The sequence below is a fragment of the Centruroides vittatus genome, unplaced genomic scaffold (assembly GCF_030686945.1).
Source record: "Centruroides vittatus isolate TY-2023 unplaced genomic scaffold, ASM3068694v2 contig_538, whole genome shotgun sequence".
Lineage (NCBI taxonomy): Eukaryota > Metazoa > Arthropoda > Arachnida > Scorpiones > Buthidae > Centruroides > Centruroides vittatus.
Window position 1 is genome coordinate 87,357 of NW_027122316.1, and position 27,796 is coordinate 115,152.

Sequence of the window (27,796 nt, forward strand, 5' to 3'; positions counted from 1 at the left end):
CGTGGTCACAATGTCAGGGTGCAATTCTTAATCATATTTCTAATTTATTTAATTTAAAATATATGCTCTCCACCTCAAATTAGTAGTGGCTTGCTCCTATACTATCATACTTTTCCTTTAACAATAGGGTCGTGTCGGACATCTATCTAACATCCTTCGGAGGAAAAGTTTTGAATTGAAACAACGTGACTTCCGGTTTGCATCAATACATATAAAACTCATATACAGTTTATTTGGGCCTCCTGCCCCTATGGTTTTCATATCTGGTCTCGGATTCGACGTAGTAGCCAATCAAAATATTTAATTCGTTCTTTAACCTTCAATTTCGTAATTCGGAAAAATTTTCAGACACTTTGTGGATTATTGACGCTATCTATCCAGAAACCCTGGCTGAAAACACGCTGTACTGTAGTATGGAGCGATATTAGAAGTACTCGTAGTATTCGAAATTTTATTAACATGTATTCGAAGATCTCGAATACTATTTGCGCATAGTATTGACCCACCTACAATATTGATAAATTAGGGCAGTACACAATGAAGAAAAACCCGGAAAACTTGTTAAGCAGTCAGCCTTTGTTAAGCGCGAACCCACGATCAATTACCAGTGTTCAATGGTTTATTTATTTGGCCACATGTAGAAGCTACAGAATTTGTAACGTTTAGGATTATGGAGAAAATTTATGAGTAATATGGAGAAAAGAAAAGGAAAAAAAAGCAATGTGATGCCGGATGGCCGAGGCAGTTAAGTGTAAATCCATTGATCTCGGGACCTGTGGACCTAGCGAAGCCACGATAAGTATGGAAGAAAAGCCTTTTAGTACTCACAAGGGCGGAAAAAATAAACAATAAATGTATACTGAAATTCAATCCAGAGGCATTTGGAAGCAAATTTTTAAAAATGAAAAAGTTCTTTCAATTTCTAAGGAAAGTGAAGCTAAAGTCGGAACCCAGCTTGAGTTCTAATTCCGGTTTTCTATGGAAGGACAAATAATTGTGATTCGACGAGTTGAAAAATTTTAGTCCCCATTCGTTTCGTCTCCTAATGATGTATTCAAAGTGTATACGACTGACGTAATCAGTGTGTAAAATCGATCACATTGAAAAGAACAGAACAGTGCGTCTACTCAACTTGCACATGAGTAGTCAGGTTTTCTTATTTTAACTATTCGAATTTAAAAAAAAAACCCTCAATAACACAAAAAACTGAATCGAGATATATCATAAACATTATACATATAATATAACGAAGTGACCGATACAGAGTTAATCAGTAAGCAAAATAAGTACCGTGCTTTAGGGCACTAAGGGAAAGAGGATACCACAGTTTTTGATGTGAATCTTTTCTGTGGATGAGTAAAACTTCACAGAGACGAAAGTGAATGTCATTCATAATCGGTCTGTGTCAGGTGTTTGTTCCAGGTGGACAGAGGTGCCCTTTGATCCCCGAAACTGGACGAATCTATTTCCAAATCCTCATGAGGATATAAAAATGGTAAACATCTGTATGAACATTTTTCATAATATTGACTGCCTTTGTTCTAGTCACACATATCGTATCTACAATTATTAATTAATAAACACAGCGCTTTACCTGAAATACTAAAAATATCTATATTTAGAAAATTTTCATTAAAATGTTAGTATGTATTGTACACGTAAATATGTTTTGTAATTAAATAATGGGATTAAAAATCCTAAGAGAACAGCTACAGTAAGTACAAGACAGATTGGATACCATGTTTCTATTAAGTATAGAAACAGGTTTATCATGTCAAATTAGTTTTGAGGACTTGATTAAAGACTAAATTAAAGATCCAGAATAAAACGTTTTATAAAATAAATAAACAGAAATTTATTCTTAAATATTTACTTTAGCGCTTATTGAATTGTAAGGTCTTTAACTTAAACAATGAAAAAGCCAAGGACGATAGGGTGCCATTGTTAACGGTGTGTTTAGGCCATCTCTCGACCTTAATCCTCAACTGTTTTGTACTTCTAATTAGTAAAGCTTGTCGTGTTCAAAGAAATAGTTGCACATAAAATACCCTTTTATTTTGTTACATTTAATTCACGACTTTGGCACCCTTTCAGAAGACAATACAATGTTTAATTTTCAAATTTTTCGTCTCAAAATACATATATAATTATCAATTCAAAATGAACGTGTGTTTGTACGTGTAAATGTCTGCTTTTGTTGTATATACTGTATTTCTTCTGTATGTAAAATAAGTACACAGATCATTTAGCAATGCTCGTTGTGTTTTAAGAGTATCTAAGTGTAAGGGATTAAAGGATGCCATCTTTAATTTTACAATAGCTACAAGAGATAACACCTTCTATAGAAAATATGCCAGTATTCAATTTATTTTGCGAATTTTAAAAATTTCTAACAATTTATATATAAAAACACAATATATGCCAACTATTCTTATATAAATTTTTCAAAAAAAAAAAAAAAATTTAAAACAGCCAATTAGAAACGATAAAACTGTTTAAAAAGTAACAAATGAAATATATATAAAATAATACACGAAAAAGAAAAAAAAATAATTTATAATTTCATAATAATAATAATAATGAAAAAAAAACATTCAGACAATTTAAACGAATGAGACGAGACGATAGAAAATATAATTCGATAAAATACTTTTATATTGCGGAACGAATAAAAGACCGGAAGTCATACCATATATGGTTAACAACCACGGGCGTGACTTCATCGTCGGCGCATGCTCGGTCGATACGCGACGCGAAGCATCGGTTGTCATCGCAACCACCGAGTTTGCTCGTCGTCGTTTGTATGTTGGATGCCGTTTCGAAGCAAATAATAGCAAGAAATAACAACAAATCCTATCGGAAATTAATCCAAAGAGATTATAAAGGTGAGTTACTTAATAAAAAACGTAAGATTTTAATTAATAAATAGCGAGAATCGGTTAACGAGCTTACTCATGGATGATGATAATTACCGTTCGAGCTTCAATTAAAAGGTCGTTTCTCCTCGATAAATGCAACACTTGACATTGGAAATGCGCCGATTTCACGTCCAAATCAATCGTGCGTGCTGTTTTCTTAGTGAAAAATCAAACCCACCGAACAATTATTTAATCTGGTTTTAAACGCTTATAAATACAAAAAATTATATGGAAAAAGTCGATATATATTAATTATTCTCGTCTTATTTAAATGAACGTAAGACATAAAAAGGAAGAGAGAAGGGTTATTAATTATGTATTCGTATCTAAGTGGGCGTGCAGTGAACAAAGGATCATCCATATCTTACCAATATAAAGTCTCTGCCTAGTTATATATTCATGGTTTGTGAATATATAATTACCGACTGGAAATTTAATTATAATGCTAATTAAAATGTGGTAGGATTGATCAAATGTGGAGTTGTTAGTATGTAATAAAGGACGCTTTTTTGCTCCTTTATCGTTAATTATCAATTGTATTCGTGTTTTCGGTCGTCTCGAGCGACGGACTCTAATGCGGTAAATACGCGTTATTAGGTAAACCCGAGAGAGAGTATCAGACGAAAGCCCTCGTGTTGTTGGACCTTGGCCACTTCCGTAAACGGAAGTTTAGATTTTTTCTGTTTTAATCCCCTCGAAATGTTAGAAACGCGTATTTTCGGACCCGCGGGCCGATTTCGGCACCTTAGTGGGCCGTGCGTAGTCCGCGGGCCGCCGGTTTAAAGTGCGGACGTACTTTATACGTTGCTTGGATCCGAACCGTATTTTGCTTGCGTCGAAAGAGAAACAAATATGATTTTAAAATGTAAAAAGTAACGTTTCTTTTGGAGGACGAGATTAGAAGAGAACTAAACTCGTAACGTTAAAAGTACAAACTTGTCTTGTTTGTCGGTTTTCGGTTACGTGGTGTCTACTGTGGGGTCGGGGAACCCGCGACTTTTTGTGGTTTATACCGTCGTCCGATAAAATGTAAAATAAAATTTGTGGTGGCGAAATTAAACGTATAACCCGAGAAAATGTGTTTTCTGCTCTGTTTTTCGAAATGGCATCCGAGTACGGTTTATGTATATTATGGTATCCGTATACTAAATATGTACCGTACACTTATGCAATCTGCGGTATATGGTGTCGCCTTACCCGGTCCTTTGGAAATAGGACGTGGCCTTCGATTAAGAAAGATTTCCCGTCTCCGATCTAGTACGATGTTCAGTTGGAGCATGATATTACTTTTCTAAGTCCTTAAGCAAAGTCTAGTTTGGGAAACAGTATTTATATTTTTATTTAAATTTCTGCTATTTAACGTGGTGGGCTAATGGTTTTTATTAAATAATTTACGGCACCCGGCCAATATAACTATAATACTGTAAAACATGCTTAAAGTCTAGTTTTCCATTCAAATTACTTATGTGGTTTGCTTTAAATCAATATGGTAATGGGAAGATTTTGATATATAAAAAATACACATAAAACTTATATAAAATGTTAAAAGCACTACTGATAAGAGATTGTTAATGTGATTTATTGAATATTATTTATGCGAAATGCTTTTATTGGTATTTTACATTGATAAAGTTAATCATTTTATGATAGTATTTAGAGTGAATGTGTATTTATTTTTTAATTTGCTAGAGAAAAGTCCTTTAGTAGAATAGGAAAATTGTGGTTATAATTTTTCGTCGTGCTTTCTTAAAAGAAGATATAGTTTTTATATGAAAAGTTGTTGAAGAATACAGTCAAATGGAAACTTAATATTATAAAAATAATTAAGTAGTAAATTTAAGGTTTTCTTAAAATATTATAAATTTAATTTTTTAATAAGTGAGCCTCAAATTAAATCAATATTCCTAAGAGTAGTTCTTGCAGAAGTTACTCGAGAGAAGCAAATATTAGAACGGAAGGAGTTCAAACGTCAATATTTGTATCCGTTTAAACTTCGATTTCAAGTTTTCTCTTAATAATTTAACTTTCTCTCGTTCCTTAATCTAACTTTCTTTCATTTATTTCCTTTCTCGACGATTAAAATTTCCTGAAATCTTAATTGGTTAACATTTAAGGCAAGCAGTACTTTTTAATTATTACAAGATTCAATCTTTATAAAAATATTAAACTAAAGTGTGAAGGGTTAATAGAATTCTGAATTTATTAAGGAATGTTAATAAATAGAAACAGCAGTTACGTAAATTACTGCTGTTTCTGTAGTATTATTAGACTAAACTAACTTTACCTATTTTAATGAAATTAGAAAAATTAATTACAAAAAATATATACGTCAATTAATTCAGCATTGTTTTTTAGAGATGAAAAATTCAGATGCAGCGTGTTAATTTGATACAAACTTGTGATTAAATAGGTACATATTAAATGTCAGTCAAGGGATATATATCATTTAGTGTTGTTTTTCATTTAGTATGAATTATATAACAGGAAACTTTATTATAGAGCAAAATATTTCTGCATGAAGTAGTTAGTGTGTGAATTAACTTGGAGAGTAGTAAATTTATCACTCAATACTATCCATGTTTATACTTAATAGTTGTTAGATTTGGTACTACAGCTTGTATTTTCCTTTTGGAATGTCCATACACAATAAATTCTATAACAATGCGCACTTTTTAAATTGTATTTAAAGTTTAATGAGGACACATTCTTTAAAAGTAATGGTACAGAAACATATGAGATTGAATTACAACATACCTGATTTTCTTCTCTTGACTATAAATTTGATATCTTTATATTGTATTTTATTGCACTACTTGCTTAACTGAAATGAAAAAAAAAATATTTGCAATAAAACACATAGGAAGTGAGTAGTATTTTAACAGAATTTTTATTCTTAAATGTCATCTGTATATTGCATGGTTTAGTAAATAAGATAAAGTTCAGCTTTATATAATTTCTTCTTAATTTCCCATATGATATATATAATCGGGAATGATAAGTTTGAAAATGACAGCTTCAGATGCAGCTTTAAATTCTTTCATACATTTAGTTTATTAGTTGTAAAATATGTGCGTGACATATTTTACTAAGAATTTATTGTGTAAAATCTGAATCAAATTAATATAATTATCTTTTAGTATTCTGTCTACAATTGTTCGTTCCTATGCTTAAAATGACACATGATCTGTCTAAGGTAATTTAAGATAAAACATCTTCCATATTTTACTTGCCGTGCCTGTGCGTGATTATGTGGACCTCACTGGTCCATATAATCATGACGTCATAGATTTAATCTGCAGATTTTGAGATGAATTGGGCTTATTTGCATATATATTTGATGTGTTTACCATAAATTATTATTATTTTCCAGAGAAGTTTATAAATTGGATTGTTAACTCTGAAGATAGATATCATTTAACTTTTTTTTTCTTCCCTCTTAAGAATGATTAGTTAAACTGATGTTTGAAAAGATATTAAATTTCTAATTTAGAATCTTTTCAAATGTCAGTTTAACTTTTTAAACAGTAATTTGTTATGTAATAATTTTTTTTTTATAAGTATCAATGTTATAGCTATAAAGAGTTATATAATTGAACATCCATGTTCAAATGTATGTAAGAACTTGGAGGTTTGTATAAAAGTTGTAACAGAAACTGAAGATTAGGGATGAAAACATTTCTTAGTAAATGAAAGTTTTTTGATTCCTGTAAGATTTTAAATCATGATGCAATGTTATATGCAGTTTTTCAAAGAAAAATCTGAGTAAATTCTTTACTGAGACCTGCTCCACTTCAGTAGCTTCAGTCCAAATATTAAGTAACTAGAGACGAGGAGAATAGAAATCTGTTATTGTTTGGACGTCATGAACACGAGCCAAGATGGAAAATTAAGCACACATGTTCATTTTATATTGTTCTGTTCATTCAGTTGTCATAATGCAAACAAAACAGTTCTGTTTTTTTTTTTTTGCATTATGATGTCTGAACAGATGACAGGCACTACTTTGGCCTGTTTGGCTGTGTTTTTACCTATCTTAGACAGGACATGTGTAAAAATTATTCCCTGTATACAGATAATAACTTATGAATAATTTATGTTTGTATAACTACACTAGAGAAATAATGAAACAATAAAAGTTAATTTAGAATTCTTTTTATACTCTTAAGTGCGGAAACAGTATCATTCAGAGAAAATGTTGGTTGATTAATGTATTCTTAATGATTAAATTTCACAAGGCTAGTTTAATTTTACAATTTTGAACTATAAATCACTTCCAATTTTATGGATGGATGGATGCATCTCATCTAACAAACTTATATATCGCATAATTTGTATCATTAAGGGATAAGTTCTTTGTTAGATGAGGAGTGAGACTTATGAATTTCACTTAAATCAATATTAATTTATAAATTCAAATCATTTTTGAAATATATATTTAAAATTTACAAGCTTATTTTCTTAGTTTCTTAATAAAATGATTAGTTTTGTTCAAAACAAATATGAATATAAATTTTATAACTAAATATAAAAGTAAGTTGCACACTTGGCATCAGTAGGTTATAAGTACTTTCAATTAGTTTACAATCTAGAATATTTATAATAGCTTCTATTTTGTGTTTCAATCTTCCATTTAAATATTTCGGTTGAAATGGGATGCGGCAATGCAACACACGAGCAATCTGCCGACGGGTGATGTCTCCCATAACGATTTTCTTTGGTAAATTGTCCCTTATTTAAGTGATATCCATGTGAAAAAATTCAGAAAATTCCATTTGGTTAGTCCATTGATGAGGTGTGAAACCACAACCAACTACCAACCATCCACTCAGCCACTGACAGGCTAAATATGTCACATTTTTCAATTTATATGCCACAACAGTACTTGAATGAGTAATTGGAATTTTCGTTTGTTTGAATTATATTGATTGTATTAGAATATTTATTTGGGAACAGAAAACTGTTGTTAAAGAGTACGACGGCATGAAATTTTGTTATAAACTAAATATATTTATATAACTTATATGATATTTATGTCATATTTTGTATTTTTGTTTACAACATTCCAGGAACGTGTGTAAGAACTAAAAATGTATCTAGATTGTAAAAATGTTCAATTACAAAATTATAAAAATTGTTGTTCCAAACTTGCTGTTAATAGTAATAGCAAGAACACTTCTAATCATTAGGAAAATTGTCTGAATTTTGTCTTAAGTTCTTTTTTTTTATTGTTAATTTTAGTTCTTCACTGTTTTTCTATTTTTTTTTTATTTATGAAACTAATCCAAAATTATTTGATCATTAAGTTGTTATTGTGTCACGAATATATGTTAAAATGTTGGTTAAGAGATTTGATATTATCTTCTCTTCTTGGTACGTTTAATGCTTGCTTAAACCGTTTAAAAGGATTAAGGTCAAGGTACTCAGACTTAATCCACATTTGTTAACATGAAGTGTCTTGCTGTTGTTTACAGAAAACACCCATAAATAAATAGACAACCTTATTTTCACTTACAGTATCCATGTGATACAAATGCCACATACGCATATTAAAATCACAAAGTCTTAATCTAGTTGGGCATGGAATCAATGAGTTCTACTATCATGGCCTGTGGAATGTTGGCACACACTGCATTTCAGACATGTTTGATAGGATTTGTCATGTGACTGGTCAATAGAAGCTTGCTGATGCCTTGTGTTGGCAATTTGAGATCTTTTTGGCAGTGTGACAAGCAGCTCCATTGTCCATGAAAGAAAGGATGTTTTGTCCATTAACCTATTGAAGAATATTGGAAAAAAATCTCTTCTCAAGAATGGCGATGAATTTAACAGAACGTGTTCAGCAAACAATTAGACAATTATAACACACCTTTTACATTAATAAAAAGGTGTGTTATAATTGTCTATGGCAATGTATTTTTTGGAGTTAATATTTCCTCATGCATTTTCTAACATTTAGAGGGTGTATTTACATAAGGGTCTGTATAGTTGTCAGAGAGACTTTGATTAAACCTGAATTTCCATTGATGGATAAGTATTCATGAAAGTAATTCACAAATACAATTAAATTTTGAACAAAGGAGACAAAATTTACATAAAGTAAGACTTTACTGATTATCAAAAATGAATGTAATATATTTATAAAAATGATTGTTTCCAAGAGTGTTATGTATCTAGTGATGTTGAATTTAAGCATCACAAGGTTGTTTTAGAATACTGTTTGGTTTGTCATTTTTTATACTATCAGTTCTCAGAAATTCTTAAAAATACCATGATTCATTTTAGTTAGAAAACAAAGCAAATTCTCTTCTGAATCATTGATCATTCACACTAACGTATTGACAAACAACCAGATAAGTTTGTCAATGTTAGTGTGAATGATCATATCACGGAAGTTTTTAACTACATGTAAAAGTCTAATATAATTAATCTAATTTTAATTAGAATTGATTTTAATTGTAGTCTAAATTATGAAATTTTCTAAATTTAATTGCTTAGTCTACTTATTACTTTTATCATAGAATGATTATTCAACTATTTCTAGGCCAAATTTTGTAATAATATTAAAATAGCTTAATTCCAGTCCAAAAAATAACACATCATCTGATGATCTGTGTATCAAATCAAACTGTTTTATTATCATCTATACAGGATGTTCCTCTTGAACATCCCTAGTTTTATGGAATTAATTTTGGGAAAAAAAAATATACTGCAGATGATGATAATAGAAAATGCATCTGAAAAAGTTAGATACTACATTAAATCATATCTGATCTGTACTTGATTTTAGCCCATATCTGGAGCCAGCATCTTAGGAGTCATGCTGTTAGTGGCATTTGTGATTCTGGTGTTCAGGACATTCATGTCTGGCACCTTTGACAGAATCTTGACATATCAAATGAAGAAAAGAGACTCAAGATGATGTCAGGTGATTGGGTGGGCCAAGAAATGGAGTCCCAGTAATCTAGACTGTGTGGCAGTGGAGGTCTAGATTGTCACCATGGGGCATAGACAGCCTTTTCAAGCATATGCACGAGAAACTTGAGTATTGTGACCAACATTTTCGTGTATTTTATTCACATATCTGAACAAATGGATATTACAGAACAGTTTAAAACTAAGGATGTTCAAGGGGAATACTCTGTATAATTATACTAAAATAAGATTGTATTCTTTCAGATCTGTTTCTAATGCTTGTTTTCCACTTAGCATAATTGCATCATTGTCATCTGATAATTATTGAAAAGGTAGGCTTGTTGTACTGGATAATGAAGCTACGTCAGAATAACTGTATCGTGCCTTAGTTATTTCCAAAATATAAATCTGAAACTTGTTATATAATAAGTTCTGGACTAATACTATGATGTAGCATTGATGTAAAAATTTATTTCCATTTGATTTTTTAAGTTAATAAGTAGAGAAATTCTGCTTATGAGAATTATTATATATTGGATGGGAATGTCCTTGGATGTAACATTATTCCTATGGACGTTTCACAAAGTGTGTATAAAATGATTGCAATTTCACTTATCTGTCTGACATTCTGTGCTGTCAATTGTATTCTTATTGTAATAAAAATGTTGAGAGATGGATTAAATCTTTAGAAATTAGTGAAGTCATCTTTCTTAATGTTCAAAATAGAAGAATAGTGTAAGAAGATATCTGTAGCGGCAATCTTATATACATGTAGGTGTCACAAGCTAGAATTACAGTTGAAATTGTGTTATGCGAACTTGCGGACGAAGCTTTAAGTATTAAAGAAAAAATTTTTTGTCGTCGGCTTTTTCTTGTTTATATATTTTAATGCTGTGTTTTTTCTACAATTTGTTTTAAGTTAGTAGGATAGAAATTGGGTTATTTATTTGTAAATATAATTTTTGTATATTTTAATTTTTATCTTGGTGTATTATGCGTTAAATTTATGTGAATGTCGTGTAAATTATAAAATTCTTTAAGAAAGAAACTAAAATATTTCAAGATGTGGAATTTAACATTAAATCTTTTTTAAAACATCTATTTAATTTATGTATACTTAAAGAACAAAATGTTTGCTAGAATTCCATTTAATAATACATAATCTCTCTTTATCCAGTTGTCTATCACCTCCTCCTTTAGCATTTAGTCCCATTTTCTATGGGATTGCTGCTGCTCAGTGCTGGATTAACCAAGACAAATATCTAGGGCCTTTGTAATTCAGTACAGAACTTTTCTGTTTTAAAACAAGTTAAAAATTATTTAAGAAATTCAGTAGGAAAGGAAAGGCTAAGGTCTTTAGCAGTGCTTGCTATAGAAAAAGATATTCTCGAATGGCTAGATTGTGAAGATATTATCGATAAATTTTTAAATGCCAATTAATGACTATAATTATATATATTTTTTGTTATACCAGAGAGTTTATTATTATACAATTATTATTGTATTAGTGTTTGTATTCTCTATTATTAATAAAAATTTTAAGTGATGTTATTTAAGATTTGTTTAGTAGCAATTTATTTAAATGGGGCCCAATTTAAATTTTGTCTAGGGTCTGCTAGAGGCTTAATCTGGCACTTCTGCTTTCCTTTTTTTTGTTTAGCTTCAAGTCCAGATACCATTGTCAACCTTTTCTATTTTAAATCCTGACTTGAAACTGCCAGAGCTGTCAGACTCTGTATAGAGTTAACACCCGATAATTCAGTATCTATGTATCATCTGATCAGAGTATTATAAGAATCGTTTACCTCTTATCTTTTGATCGTTGGAAAGACTAGTATGTTTAAGGAAAACTGGCAATTATCCTTTTATCATGTTATACCAAATTTTATTGAATTTATTAAAAAGAAGATAGAATTATTTATGAAACATGTAGTTAAGAGATGATGTTTCTGTATGAATTTTCATTAATACAAAAAGAAAAATTTTAAATCCTTTGACATTCTATATAAGATAAATGACTTTTTTTTTTAGCCATTAATTAACTTGCTGTCAGTAGGTACTGGTTTTCTACCAATTGAAGTTTGTCAAACTGTTTAAATTAATAGATTCTGTGAATATTTTGGACATTTTTGAAAGTATTAATTTTGAAATCATTATATAAATAAAATGATTTGCATAATTCAGGAAGCTAGAAGCTTTTGAATAAAAGCTTTTTAGCTAATTCAGGATTTTTTTTTCTATAGCATAGAAAAAACATCTATTCAACAGAATAGAATGATGTAAAAATATAATTAAAATACAATAGAATTCCTATCGGAACTTGTCAAGTTTTGATTTTTATTAGTACCGTATTTGTCTTTCAGCCAGTATCCTGCAAAAACAGTTCTAGTAATGTTCCTTGTAATTATTTGATTAGAAACACTTATTTAATTTTTAAAATGAATAGTTATTTCTGCTTTACTTCTAGAAAAAAATTGAATCCTATCAAAATATTAGATACAAATAAAAAAAGTTATGGCCGGAAAGAAGCTGACAATGAATGAAAAGCAACGTACTTGCCTAGTAATTAAATAAGTTAACAGACCTTTTCCCCATTTCTGAGATGTAACTGTCTCTCTAATCCAAATTTATATAGAAAATTATATTTATACCCCTTTGTATCTTTGAAAAAATCTGATAATTTTCTGTTTTAAAAATTTTTGGGTTAACTGATCTGTGTGTTTGAAAGTCTGTGTGTTTAATATAAACTTCTAGTCTTGATAATATGAAATGTTTTTTTAAAATAAAGTTTGTATGTAAATAGATAACCAAATTATGGCTTAATTCATTTATTTTGTAAATGATTCATGACTTAACTTTGTATTATTAAATTCTCAATGAAATCTTTTTTGGATGTTTTTCATTTTCATATTTCCAATGTAATAATTAATGCATTGATTGGATTGATAATAAAAGGCAACATAATAAATGGGTGATCTGCCAAGCAGGAGTGCCTCACAGGAAGATTCTATGGGAAAATGGTCCCTATTTAGATGTTAAGCATGTTAAGAAAACCTGGGAAATTGTTGCCAGATAATTGGTATGGATCGGGTCTCAATCTGAAACCAACTACTATAGTTTAGTGGTTTTTATCCATTCTGGTGTGCTAATATTGTTTAATACATCAAATGGTTATCTTATACCATTATAATCTGTAGTATTCTTGCTTATGAGCAATTCCATAAATGTATTCTTAATATCGTATGTAACCATTTTGAGCTTCAAATGAATGTTGCATATTTTAGTAACGTGCATTGCTGTTAATGTTTAGAGAAAGAACATAATTGGTTTATATTTGGTCAACTTTATAAATTATGATTTTTAAATTAGTTTCTTAATTTAGATTTTTGGGTCTTTAAATTTTTTCTTAATAAATTTCATTTGGAAAAAGATGACACAGTAATCTTGTAAAAACACTGATTACTAATAAGAGCTATAAAAGTATTTTTAAAAACAATTTGAAATTCCAGTTATTGGCTTTGCCTAGTGCATACTCTGTAAAGAATGTTGTTCTTTTTTCTCCATAAAAATATTCAAGGTTATTTATCTGAATTCTTTAAGTTTCTAATGAAATAATGTTTTATATTAACCGTGTGTATTCTTGCCAAGAAAAATTTTAGGTGATCAGTCTCAATGCTGGTTGCTAAGTCTGCAAATTTTCTTATCCTTCATTAATGACAGCACACTACTACCTAGACAATACCATTCAATAGCATGCTAGTCTATATGGTAGCTATAAAAAATAGTAATATTTTTAATTTGATTGCTTAGAGAAAGTAGTTAGTAGATTGACTAGCCAAGTCTAGGGCTTGGAAGAATACTGGTCTCAAATTTTTAATTTTGTAGTGTGTATTCAAATTATAAGTCGTACGATAACTCACTAGATAAAATTAGTTACAAGCGTTATAGAAACATATCTTAAGAAAAAGAGAGAGTAAATATTAGATAATTTGAAACTCTATTTTTATATTCTGATTTTTCAAAATGATCCAAAAATCCTATTAAATGTCTGTTTTAGCAGATAAAATTAATCTTAAGCATTTATAAACGTTATTACATTTTCATATACATAAATAAATGCTTTTCTGATCATCAGGCTATTTGTATTTATTATTATTATTATTATCATCATCTTATTCTTCTTTTCTTTAAGTGAATATAATTTAATTTTCAAGCATATTGTGTAGTATAATTTAAAGTACAATTCCAATTTATAAGATTATGTAATTGTCCTTTATTCTCGTACGAAAGCAAAAATTAATTTCAGTTGAAAATAAGATTTATTTTATGAATGTAAAATTATTATGAAGCATGATTTTCTATTTTAATTTTTATCAGGTAGGAATGGATTTTGGTGCAGTATTTCCCATGTTATGATCATTTGGTCTACCAGAACTTGTTTAAAAAATTTTTATTTAATACTTTTTGTATATTATGAGCAAACACCAGGGTTTTTTTTGCATGTACAAAGGAATTTTTCTTCATTTACTTAGTTATCAGCACCAATCAGCTTTCTGTGTTTTATATCAGAAGATATGCTCTGTAAATTTCTTGTCTCTCATGTTTATGCTTTTGGCAGACTTAAATTTTTGGGCTGCAATTTGAAAAAAATTGTAGACCTGTAAATTCCCACCATCATCCATCTGTCCTTTCTTAATCTTGACAACAGTGTTAGAAAAATCAAATTCAAGACCAGATATGGAAACCTTAGGTGCAGGAGGTCTCGATTGACTATATATACGAACTTCTGGTTTGCACTGGAAGTCGTTATTTCGATTAAAGTGTTTTCCCCCGAAAGCGGTTAATAGATGACCGGCACAACTCTATTGTTAAAAAGTATGATGTACAGGGGAAGATACTACTAATTTGAAATGGAGAGCATGTATATTAAATGACGTAAATTAAAAATATGATAAAAAATCGCAGCCCAGAATTGTGATGATCTCATAATAAATAATCGCTTCTTTTAGGATAGTTTATCTTGCAAGAATTTTAGGAAGGTGGCTAATGGTTTTCATTTTAATAGAAAATGTATAGCTTGAAGTTATGTAACCCATTTTTCATTTTTGGTCAACAGAGTTATTCTGTATTTTGAAAATTTTTATTACCTGTATTGCTAAATTGAAAAATTTAAATATGAAATACTAAATCGTACAATTATGTATTGGACACCTTGTGCACAAAACACAAGTGTTTTCTTATAACAGCTGGTGAGTTGAGTAAGTAAACATTGCAGCAAGTGAGAATGAAGTTTTATATAAAAAAAATTAATATTCCAGAGAATATATTTACACTTATATTTTAAAAAATAGAAGTTTAGCCTACTGGCAGTAATCTTGATTTGTGCCGCTCGTTTTTTTCTTTTGTATTTGTTAAAGTCGAATGCCGTATTCTAAGACAATACACAATCAAATCATCCAGGTCTAAATATAGCATTACAAAAAGAATATAGAATAATTTATGTAAACAATTCTATATATATCATAATAGATCATTATAAAAAAATTAAAAATAATTGCATAAATATAATTTGAATATTTTTCCTCGTTATTAAATGATGTTTTATCAAATGTAATATATAAAAAAAAAATCCATTTTTGGAGGATTTTAAAATATTAAAAATAATACAGATAATGTATTTTTACTAAATTTATTACTTTTACATTTTGTCTGTTAAAATATTTGCTAAGATGATATGAATTGGCAAGTTTTATTAAAATTTAATATTTCTGCATAGAACAAATGTTCTTTTGATGTGTTGTTATTATTGTCATTAATAATAATAACTAATTTAGTGTATCATCAGTTGTCCAATTCGATACATGACACAGGATCCAAATTTATTATTACAAATTTAATTTTTTATACTATTTTCTTTGTTTTGTCATACAAATAATTTGGCTATGTCGGATACAAATTGTTATATTTACTTTATACTCGGATCTTTTAATATTAGTTAATATTTATAGAGATAACAAGTTGCATTTGTATGTGAAAATTATGAAAATTTACCACCGATTTGTTGTCAATATGAAAAATAAGTGGTTTTCAGTTCAGTACTGTTTATTCAGAAATACTGATATTACTATAAATAATATTACCTATCTGATAATTCGTGTCGTGAGAAAATTTTATCTGTACTTTTGCATGGATACCCTAAATACTTGGTGTACTTGAAAGCATATTTGAAATGTTTTTGTAAGTTCTCTATCATGTTTTCTTCAGTTGTAATATTTAACTACTTAAAATGACTTCTTTGCATGCTACACTTGCATTAAATAACCACACCACAAAAGAAACCTTAACGCAGTGATATTTTTTAATATTTGAATGTTTTCGGTCATTTTTATCGACCTCCTTTGGGATAAAAACATCGATCGAACGACTGTTTTCGTTTGACGTGACAAGAAATACCTTTGTTCCATTTGACCGAAAATGTTTGAAAATATGAAATACCACTACATTTAAGGGTTTCTTTCACAGTGTGGTTATTTAAAATGACATCTGTAGTTTTTAATAATTACACCTACGATGAATTTTGTGTCGATTGTATGATAAAATAATTTGTTAAACATTGGTTTTCCTACTTGGTAATGTTTATTTGATAATTCAGTAATGCTTAAATACTGAAAATTAAGTACCTCAGTCTGCTGTTTTTTTTATCAATGCTTTGATTTATTTAACTTTAACAATGTTACCTGTGTTAATTTTGAAATTTGTTTCTTTTCATTGTCTTTTGTATATTTTATGCTTTGATTTTTGTAGTTTTTATACAAATATTGTATTGGGTAACCTTTCTTTTATAAATATATTAAATTGCTATTAAAAATTACCGTATTTTACGGACTATAAGACGCACTTTTTTCTTCGAAAAATTGCCTCCAAAATTTGGGTGCGTCTCATAGTCCGTAGCGTCTTATAGTCCGTAAAATACGGTAATTGCTAAATAATCTATTACGCAATAATAATGGCCTAATTGTGTATATTTTCATTTAATTTAAAACGAAAAATTTGTGACAAAATGCACTCGAAGTCAATATTTTTCCAATAATGTACGCACCCCAAATTTTTTCATATAATTAATCACACTAATAAAAGTGCATTAGAATTGATAAAGGATGATTTTTTTTCTCCCATGTGTTTTTAAGATGAAATTAAAATAAAGAGTTTTTAGTAATTCTTTATCTCGATAAATATTTACATTTTCTAATGTGGTTGATCTATATTCTCTAAATATTTGTATAAATGGTGCTGCAGATGTATCTAGAAAGGATTTACATATATATTATCCTTGACTTCTTTGGTTCTTAATAACAAAAAGTAGAATGACGTTTATTTATTTAAATATGTTTATAGAGATTATATATTTAATGATGATAAATTATAGCTTATTGCTCTTCATTTTAGTACATGTATTATATTTTTATTGTATTCTATTTAAATGATTTAACCTTAAAGATAATTTTTGTTTTCTGTTTGTTCTTTTTTGTCAGCTTAAATATAAGCCATAATAGATAATTTGTGAGAATTCTTTCATAAATTAGAGCAAATATTGTCAGATTTTTTCGTACCTATTTTAAGATTATTAAAGTTTAAATTATAAACTTAATAGATCAATTCAAACTAGAATTTTTAAAAAAATTTGTGTAGGATCTTCCGTGTAATAATTTACTCTTTTACAAAAAACAAAACTTCAGCTTTAATGTGTGATATGTATGTTTGTCATTATAGAAGTCTTTATATCTAACCCATTAATTTAGAGAATTAAGAAAAATTATTTACCATTTGAGTAAGGAGGAGGGAGAAAACGATTTAAAAAATAGGTTTTACGAATGCAAAATCACGAGTTAATCTTTTTAATTGTAAATTTTTACATTAAAACTCGAGCGAAGCAGATTTAACAAACTCGAGGCTGGGAAATTTTGGTATTTCCATCAAATTTTTTTCACGGCGTCCTGCCTAAAGAGGAACCCGAGCGATGCTAATAGAAACTGCACGTTATTCTTCTAATACAAATTAAGAGCCTAAAATTGAAGAACAAAATGAACTCAATTAAAAAGTAGTAAGTTGTACGTAAGTAGTAATAAGTAATCTTGAAAATGCATGTTAAATTGTATAACAAACTCGAAAGATTTTTTTTGTTGTTAATAAAAATGTCGATGCTGTTGCTATATGTTAAAGATAAGTTGAATGGTTTGGTCTAAATTTCACCATTTCTTAATTTTCATCTGTATAAAAAAAAACAAATTGGATTGCAAAATCAGCTTTTTAAAATATGCAAATTTGATAATACAATAAATTTTACTTGTTTTAATTCTTAACTTTTTAGAAATTCGGCTCACTTGTTCTTTTGAAAGTTACCCACTAGAGAAGTACTACTTACGATATTACATTTCAAATAACATAATAGACTTTAATATTTATAGTAATAAGAAGGCCAACGACCTTTCCTTACATATTTTCGTGATATAAAAAGATTGGCGACCCACTTCAATGATACTACATTCTATTTTTACGCTTATTTATATCGTTATCTATGGTATACTGTGTTAAATTGTACCTTTCGGGATAGGTTTTGGCATTTGATTTTTATGTTAAAATAAAGTATTTCGTGTAAATGTTAATACAATAATTTAAATAATTAATTAAAAATATAATAGCAGAAAGTTATGTATATAAATTATGTAATGTGTAGAATATATGTATATATTATTTAAAGGAAAATTATATTTGGAGTATTCTTGATTTAATTTATGTATGTGAAATTTAAGATAGTAAGCATGAAAAACATTTTTTAAATATAATTTTAAATTACAAAAATTCGTTTTAATAAATTAATTGTGGCTAGAGAAGTTAAGTTTTAATTTTGAACTGTCAGCACGTTTGCTCTATGCTCGAGGGTTTTTTGTAAGATAATGATTCTCGAGTTCGGATATTAACTTTTCGTACTTGTAATGACTGCGTACGTCCTTCTCGACCACCAGTCCATGGTAGTTTTAATGGGCCGTGAAAGTTACAACCCAAAAAAAGAAAGTTTGAAGTTATAAGAAATTTAGATGAAAATAGATGTTTTTAAGGGTAGATTCTTAAACTTTAAAATGAATTGCTGCTGCTAATCTTATTTCTCGATGGCTTTTGATTTGAAAGTCAAACATTTCATTACTTGAGAAACATCCACTACTCTGATCACACTAATTATTTATTGAATTATTCATTTATATTAAATGTACAGATTTACATTTTAGGGGGTCAGGTATAAATTATTTGAAGCTTTGCTGCCGTTGCTTATTTTGTTGCTTTCTAATAAGAACATTACTTTGAAGTTATCTTCCAAATAAACTGCTAAGTCATTTATTTTACTCACTCGCAGATAGGTATTATAGTGATTTTTCTAAAAGTTTAGATGCTTCTAATACACTTGGGACCGAACACTTAGTTTATACCTCATGATTGCAAGGTCACATTTTAATAACGTTGGTCGATTGCATTGTCAAGAAGTAATTAATTTGACTATACTTCAAGCTAGTATTTTCATTTTTTAGATATTTTACATGAATGTTTAGTCCCTAATGAATTGCCCTGTGTGATGTTTCATTAGATATATTTATCAACTCCTTACTTTTAACTTCATATTTATTTAGTGAAGTCTATTTTTTTTTTATTAGTACATTATTTTATTTTAATATATTCTTACTGGTTTCTTATAGAATATTTTCCAAATATTCACAAATGGGTTTTATATTGTTTACTGCAGTTTGAAGTAAGAATTTCATATATTTCTGTTGACATTGCGATTTTGTTGCATGTCATATTTTAAATTACTTTATTTTTGTTTATTATGTCGTACGTTTGTATTGCTAAATATATAAGAAGCAATGATTAGGTATTTGGAATATTAGTGAAGTTTTAAGTTATCAAATTTATAATTCTCTTATCGTATGCATAACATGTCTATTTAAATTAACGTTTCAATGATAATTTTAAATACAAAATACTTTCTTTCAGATGTCTTTTCGCATCGTACGAAACAGTAAATTTCGACACGTGTTCGGTCAACCCCTGAAACGTGAGCACTGCTACGACAACATTAGAATTACGAAGAGTTCCTGGGATTCGAATTTCTGCGCGGTAAATCCAAAGTTCCTCGCAATTGTCATAGAAGCGGCGGGCGGAGGTGCATTTCTAGTGCTTCCGTTGCAGAAAGTAAGTGTTTAGAAACTCGCATTACATAAAATTCACTTGATTAAAATTGCATAAAATGTTAATGCACATTAAATTTCTATTGAAAAATTTAGAGCAAGTTATAAAGTTATTTCATATAAAACAGTTATTTCTGCAGTAATAAAAATTTGTAGACTGCCTTAAAATTTGTATTGACAATCATTCAATTAACCTTTATTTTATTAGAAAGATCATCTCTCATGACTTGTAGAAAATAGAAGAAAAACAAAAAAAAACAACAATTATGTATTCTGCAATATCTTACAACTTTGTAATTTGTAATTTTTTTTTTGCAAAAGTTTACGATTTGAGACCTGAATCCAAAAGGTAAAAACGCAGCAAAAAAAGTTGTGTGTGTTGGCATGTATTTTGCTTGATCTCAGGATGGGGTTAAAGATTAAGAAACAAAATTTGGCATGATTGCTTGTATATGAGGAGCTTTGATGATGATAAATTTGGTGGTTAAAGGTTGAGAAGATGAGGAGAAAGAGGTGTCATATATCATATCTCAAGAGGGATAGCACTTAATGAAGATTTTTTTTCTCCCACCCTCAAAATTCTTTTTGCCACTGTGTAATAATTAAAAAGTTATGAGATTTTTGTTATAAAAATCTTTTTAACAGATAGTAACACACAGTTTTGTTTATTTTACTTAATAATGTGTTATGAGCTTTTATTTGAAAAAAAAAACAGCTGGGAAAGTTACTCAACTCGCTGGATTTTTTTTTATTTGAATAACTTTCACAACTATGCTAATTGTTTAAGTTTTAGCAAATTCCAGTACAAACTTACGTAAACAAATTAGTTTCATTATAAATATCTTTATAAAATTAATTTCTTCTTCTGTAATGGTTTCCAATTTAACTAAATTGTAGGTTTGTTGTAATTTACAATCGCCCTTGCACTAAAACAATGAGTTTTATACGTCTTCTCTGACAAATATCATCTTCAGAAAATGCATATATTTGCATTAACAATTATCGCTGATGGTTTTTTTTTTTTTTTTTAATCTTAGCTTAATAGAAATTTTTTTTACATTATAAAGTTAATTAATAAACAGTGTATTTATTTTAGGATAATTTAAAATTATTTTATACCAATAGTGATGCTTTGAATATCTTATTTTGCCAGTATCTCTTACTAATGATGTTTCAAACACAAAAGTTAATTGGAACAATAGAACTTCTCTTAACTTGTTTCTTTTAAAAACGGACCAATGGAGAAACCAAATTTGTTTAAAACATTAGGTAACTTATATATTGAATTATTATTCTTTAGCTTCTGTGCTTTCTGAAATAGCATTTTTAACAACTAGCAATATTGGATTATTATCTGCTATTGTTAACAAGAATTTAATTGCTCTTTTCATAAAAATATAGGAATCTGTTTAGTTCTAATCTTAATGCATTCCCTGGTACAGTACATAATGTTCTAAGGAAAATAATTTTTGTATGAAATAACTTTGAATAACTCCTAGACTCTTATTTCTTTAAACATTAAATTGGTGGAGCATCTTTATTGTGCTTCTGGAAAAAGCGAGCCTGACAATTAACTCTTAAGTCTTTTATTTCTGGAAATACTGTTAATATGTATTGATTAATTAATGTAAAAGATGACCAAACACTAGAAAATGTACTCCCTTTTTGGAGAGTTATTACAAATGATATTTTAGATACCGTTTATTACAAAAGCATAATAAGACTTTAATCCTACACAGTGTGGTGGTGTTAGGATCTGTTAATATGTCATCTGCAAATAAGATATTGCTTGGACTGCCTTATCATCAATAAAGAAGCCATTGTTATCTCTTTCAATATGTATTTAAATTGAAATTATAAAAGTTACCTCTAAGACTTTAGATTATAATATGTTCTAAATCTTTTGGATATTTCTGATTCACTAAATGTCACTATTACTAGAGACTAGTCTTGTAACATACTACGCCACACAAAAAAAGTGGGATTACACAAAATTAAGGTTCTAATCAAATACCAGGTCTGGACTTAATAGGGAAGCTAGATACAATGATTCAAAATAACTTTTATATACACAAAAATTCACAATAATATTTATTAGATTGAACAGTAATATATATAAATAAACAACAATGACTATAAACAAGAAATTATTAATAAATACAGTAATATCTCTGTTTTCGTTGACTTTGGTTATTGTCGGTTTCGGTTTTTGTCGATTTTTTTTTTTTTTTTTGCAAAAAATTTGTCTGTTTTTATCGATTGCCTCAGATTTCGTCAGCATGTTCAATTGACTTTGCTGCTAATTTCGCAAAAACAAAGGGCAACCCACGTGTTTTCCGGCACAATGTGGTGTTATTTCTCGTTGTGTGAACTTTATCTTGCTATGGCCACCATTGGCCAACGGTTTTGTTCCCTGAACACTGGGAGTTCAGTTGTGGGTTTGCTCTTCACCAGGGCGGGCTGGCCGCGTAAAGTTTTCCAGGTTTTCTCCATGTCTGTAACGCCCGAATAGGGGCCAGTTATCCTTAAACAGATTTCCCGGAAAGCAGTATTCCTCTCGATACGACCATCATAAATGCATACAACTATTACGTTATAACTACATCTAACTTTACCACAGGGTGATATAGGTTAGAAGCTCATGTTCCACTAGCTTCTATAAGACAAGACATTACCCTGCATGTCTAGCCGAACAATTTCATTGCTTTCATTTTAATGCTAATTATCTTATCTTCTTATCTTTAATCTTAATGCTTTTATCTTTATGCTAATTAGTCTCTTATGTTAATTTTTTATTGCTTTTAGTATTTAATGCTGTATTAATTCTCTATAAAATGTGTTTTTGGTATATATTTTTGAGTGTCTAGAATAAATTAATCGGATTTACATTGATTCATATGGAAACAATTGCCTAGGATTTTGCCGATCGGTTTCGGATGGATTGTCGACGAAAACCGAGGTATCACAGTGTATATTTCAAATATTCAAAAAAGTCGAGATCAGTTATGTACAAACAAAAAAAATTGATCATCGAAAGAAATTTTTTCCCATTTTGGGACAAACAATTAATTAAATCTCCACCAGTATCAAAAATAAAAAGCAAAGAATACACCTCTTACAAGTTGATCACTTTATCAAAAGAATGCCAGACAATTCACTTCAAGGAAGGTCGTTTTTAGGAGCTATGCTGCACCATGAATGTGTGTGTCGTCTTTTATCTGCCTAAAAGTGTAATTCTGTACTCCCCTATTTACATATTTAAGCATTATAGGATCAGTAACTGATGTTAATAAATATTCACTGGTCTTAATTTTGAATTTAGTATATTTTGGGGTTTCTTCGGAGTTTCCATTCTTAAAACAAAGAAGTCCCCAAAAAGAAAATAACTAAAAATAATGCCTAAAACATAAAATAATGATCAGACTTTAACTTCTAAAATTTTCTTACATTGAATTGAAAATAGTGAAGTTTATTTTTAAATCTGAAACTCATCTTAATAGTTTTTTTCTTTTGCTGATGATATTGTTACTAATAGTATTGCTAACAATTTGTTTTTCTTAATGTCTTATTGCATAATATTTAAATTTTGTGTTGTGTTGTCCCAACACACGTCACTATTGATTGTTATATTTTCTATAGTCAAAAATTCAATTTTGAAACTGCAGGAGACTCTTTGTACATTTTGCAACAATAAAGCTATGCTTAATCATTTGAATGATTTGTATTGCACTTAATTAGATGCTATCTGAGTATTTAACTGGGTCATGTTGCTTTTATTAAGTTCCACCCCAGGAATTATATGCATTTCATTGCTTTAAGCAAGCTCCACCTGAGAGTTTTGTTTACATTCTCTTAGTGCAAATCTTGATACTTTTTGTAATGTAATGCTTCAATATACATCTTTCATAAAACAGTTGAGCTATATTCAAAGCAGAATTTTTTCCTCTTACAAAAACAAACCTGTGCTTTGGAAACTAAGAACTATATAATGGAATCCAATTTCATCCACTTATCAGCTCAAGCTGATTTAATATGTTTGACTTTCTTAACACTTAAAATGTTTCACTTGAGCTAAAACATGTTAATTGACTGTACATTTGAACTATATTAATCAGGAAAAATAACATCAATTATACGACATTTAGCAAATTACATTTGATACTACAGTAATGTTTATTACCTACCGTAATTAGACTGGAAGAACGGACGTCAGTTATCCTCTCGTTGCCGGTCACAAGGGACCAGTACTGGACATAGCCTGGTGTCCTTTTAATGATAACGTCATCGCCAGTGCTTCCGAAGACGGCATCGTCAGAGCATGGCAGATTCCAGAAGGCGGTCTGCTGAGGCCCCTGGTGGATCCCGTCGTCGAACTAGTGGGACATCAGCGCAGGGCAGGATTGGTTTTATGGCATCCTTCTGCTAACAATGTGCTGCTGAGTGCAGGTTAGTACTGTTCTTATTGTGAATATTGTAGAAAAATCTTAAGTTCTTAATTTATTTTAAAATTTATTAAAGAGCAATGATAACCTGAATATAATATCTGAGTCCAGTTTTTTTGCTGTTGTGTTGTTAAGAAAGTTGAATTTTATTGGTCTTCAGTTTCTAACCAGTTTTCCTAGAATAAAATATCAATTCTGTTTTAACTCTTAAAATATTTTAAATATTCATTATACAGTATACTGTAACAAATCACCAGATATTAATTACAACTTGACTGTCCACTGATGCAAAATATTTGAAAATTAATCATATTCAGAACAGATTATGGATATTATCAAACTTTCACAAGTAAAATATGAAAGATGTACAGATCAATTTATAGAGATCTATAGTGACCATTTCTGCATTTTAAGAAATCTTTGAAAGAAATGAAATTGTCAGTATGCAGGTACTTTATTATACGAGAGTTCAAATGGCAGGTTTTGGGGGACACTTGACTGTGATTAGCAAAGCATTTCTTATGTAGAAGTTGTCAATTTTCTTTATAAACAGTAAAATTGATTCTGAGACGGGAAATAAATGCTGCAGGTTGCAAACACAATCCAATAAGAATAATAACTGAATTTTTCTTGTTTATATCAAATATGTTAAAATTGGTAGTAACAATAGTAACAACAGCATACAGTAAAATTGGTTTTGTTACATGCTGTTTTACCTCATAACAGGTCACTGATATGGGGCTTGCAACATTACTACAGCAGTCACAATAATTCCATTATTATGACTGCTGTAGTAGTTTTTTGTTTATTTTTTTACATTTTCAAATAGTAATAGTTTGAATTTAAATACGAAATAGTTTCCCCCTAATGTCTTATTAAATGCGATTGGATATCTGCATATTATTGGTATTGGTCTTGCTGATTACGTTAAGATTTTGAAATATTGGTTTATTGGGCTGCAATTTGAAAAACAATATAGACCTATAAATTCCCATTATTGTCTGTTCATCTATCTTTTCTTAATTTCGAGAACAGGTAGGTGAAATCCAAGACAATATCTGGTGTCGGATTTCTGAGCAGGACAACCCAATTAACTATATATGAACTTCCGATGCAAACCGGAAGTCACGTTTTTTCAATTCAAAAATTTTCCCCTGAAAGCAGTTAATAGATGACTAGCACAACTCTATTCTTAAGGGGACACACTACTGAAATTTCAAACTTTTTTACTAATTGATCTAAAGCAATGAAATAATCATATGTTGTTAAGCTTAATGTGGTTTAACAATTTTTATATTGAATTAAAGATTTAGGTAATTATTAAAAAAAATTTTTAATTTTTTTGTTTTGCCCTAAGGAAATCTATTTCTAAAAAATGCCAACTAGAATATTAGATATTTATCTATTAAATTAAACTTTAATGTTGTAGGAAAAGGGTAAAATAAGTGGTTTTGGTGTACGAGATAAATATATTTAATACTGCTTAAATTACTTTTAATATCAATTATTTCAGACTCTGTATACTTATAAATTTATTAATATAAAAAAAATGATTGAGTATTACATAAAATAAAGTATATGGCCCATTTCCATACATATTAATGCTGATATGTGCCAAATTTCACAAATCTACATCCAGCAATTCTTAAATTATAGATTTCCCAAAACTGTAAAATCAACAAAAATCACAATTTGAGAAAAACAAGTTTACATTTTTAAACAGAATTAAGCATATAAAATTGTTAATTCTGTTTTAGAAAGCTCCTGCTTCATATACTATGCCCTCTGTAGCTTCATTTTTATCATTTGTTTTCAATCTTTTCATTTTTTTATCCTTTCTATCTTTTTTCGCCTTCTCACTTGAGAATCTAGTAGCATCAGATAATTTCCTTTTCAATGTAAAAGTTGCTGCTTCCAGATGATAATTTCCAATAGGAATACTTAATTTAGCAAGGGTGTTTATAAATGCAGTAGGACCCCTATTAAACTGCATAACAGCCAAGGAAGTTGCTGTAGAAATTGTTTTTAAAGATGCAAAATTAATTTTAGGACATTTTTGCCAAATAAGTGAATGAAGACTTTCATTGTTGTTTTGGGTCTTATTTCTAGTACATCTTTTTAAAAGTTCTTGATCAGTCAATCGTTTGTATATAGGCAAAAGAGCTTGACCAATTTCTTTTGGAAGTGTGGGTGTGTGTTTTCGTTTTTGAGATGGATCTTCGAGAGCTCGTTTAAAATGACACCAAGACTGGACACCGGTGGGACAAAATGTATGATGTGGCTCTTCATCTGTTGAAATCATATGAAAAAGGGATGCAAAAGCAGCATTTCTCATTTTTTCAACATCTGGTGCATTATTTTTTAATGCTTGTCCATAATAATTCTGTATTTTTTCTATTTTTTCATTTGTGAGACGACCTTTACCTCCTAAATTTATTCCAGTCAATTTACTTGTTTCTTTTAATTTTCTTAGTGCTGAACCCATTCGTTTTGAAACATGATTTATACATTCTTCTTTGTTAATTAAGTAATTTTCACCATAAATATTATTTTCCTGTAACTTGTGATATGTTTTGGAGTCACCATCAGAAAGAACAGTCAGATATCGAAGACCATATTTTTCTATTGAGCGTCCAAATAGTTGTAATGCTGCTTCCACTTCCATGGCACCTGATGATCCACTGTAATTTATTTGACAGTCATGATTTTCAAATTTTTTAGGATTTGACTTTTTTAAGCAACAACCATGACATTATTTGCTCATGACAGCAAAATCAAGAACAAGACCTGTCAAAATATCAACAACAGCACCAATCCCAAATAATGATGAATGACCTCGCTTGTGCCATGTGCCGTCATAACTAACAGCAATATTAACAATATCATCATCATTAGCTGCATCCAGTTTTTTATATTCAGTTTTTATTATCTTAGCAACTTCCTGAAAATGTTCTTCTAAAACTTCAGATACTGCATTATCAACTGTCTTAGAGATTGATTGAAAAGTTTTCAGATGGAAAGGTCTTGGAATATTCATCCCAGAAAAAAAATTTGCTAATCTAGTATACCCAAAACCATTATTTTTTGCTGATATTACAGCCAAAGTATTAATATCAGAAGTTTTATTTACTTTATTAAAAACCGATGAATTTACTTTAGTAATTATTTCATTACAATTATGGCAAAAGACATCAAAAACTGTAGCAATACCTTTACTTTTTTCTATTATTTTTAAATTCTGCTGATAACATTTTGGGCATGCAAGTGATTTCGTTAAATTTTCAAT

General features: G+C 29.2%; 1 protein-coding gene and 1 pseudogene across 2 annotated transcripts in view; one reads left to right on the forward strand and one right to left on the reverse strand.

The window, feature by feature from the left end:
- The first annotated feature begins 2,737 nt into the window (after window positions 1–2,737).
- The window catches only part of LOC136978444 (coronin-1C-like), a 40,364-nt gene continuing 15,305 nt past the window's right edge, over window positions 2,738–27,796 (forward strand). For both annotated transcript variants that reach the window (XM_067274145.1, XM_067274146.1), the window contains exons 1-3: window positions 2,738–2,885; window positions 19,875–20,072; window positions 24,262–24,514. In XM_067274145.1, coding sequence (XP_067130246.1) covers window positions 19,875–20,072; window positions 24,262–24,514 — 451 coding nt within the window. In that variant the 5' untranslated portion in view covers window positions 2,738–2,885. The remainder of the gene's footprint in view (window positions 2,886–19,874; window positions 20,073–24,261; window positions 24,515–27,796) is intronic.
- LOC136978416 (uncharacterized) lies at window positions 26,264–27,547 on the reverse strand (annotated as a pseudogene).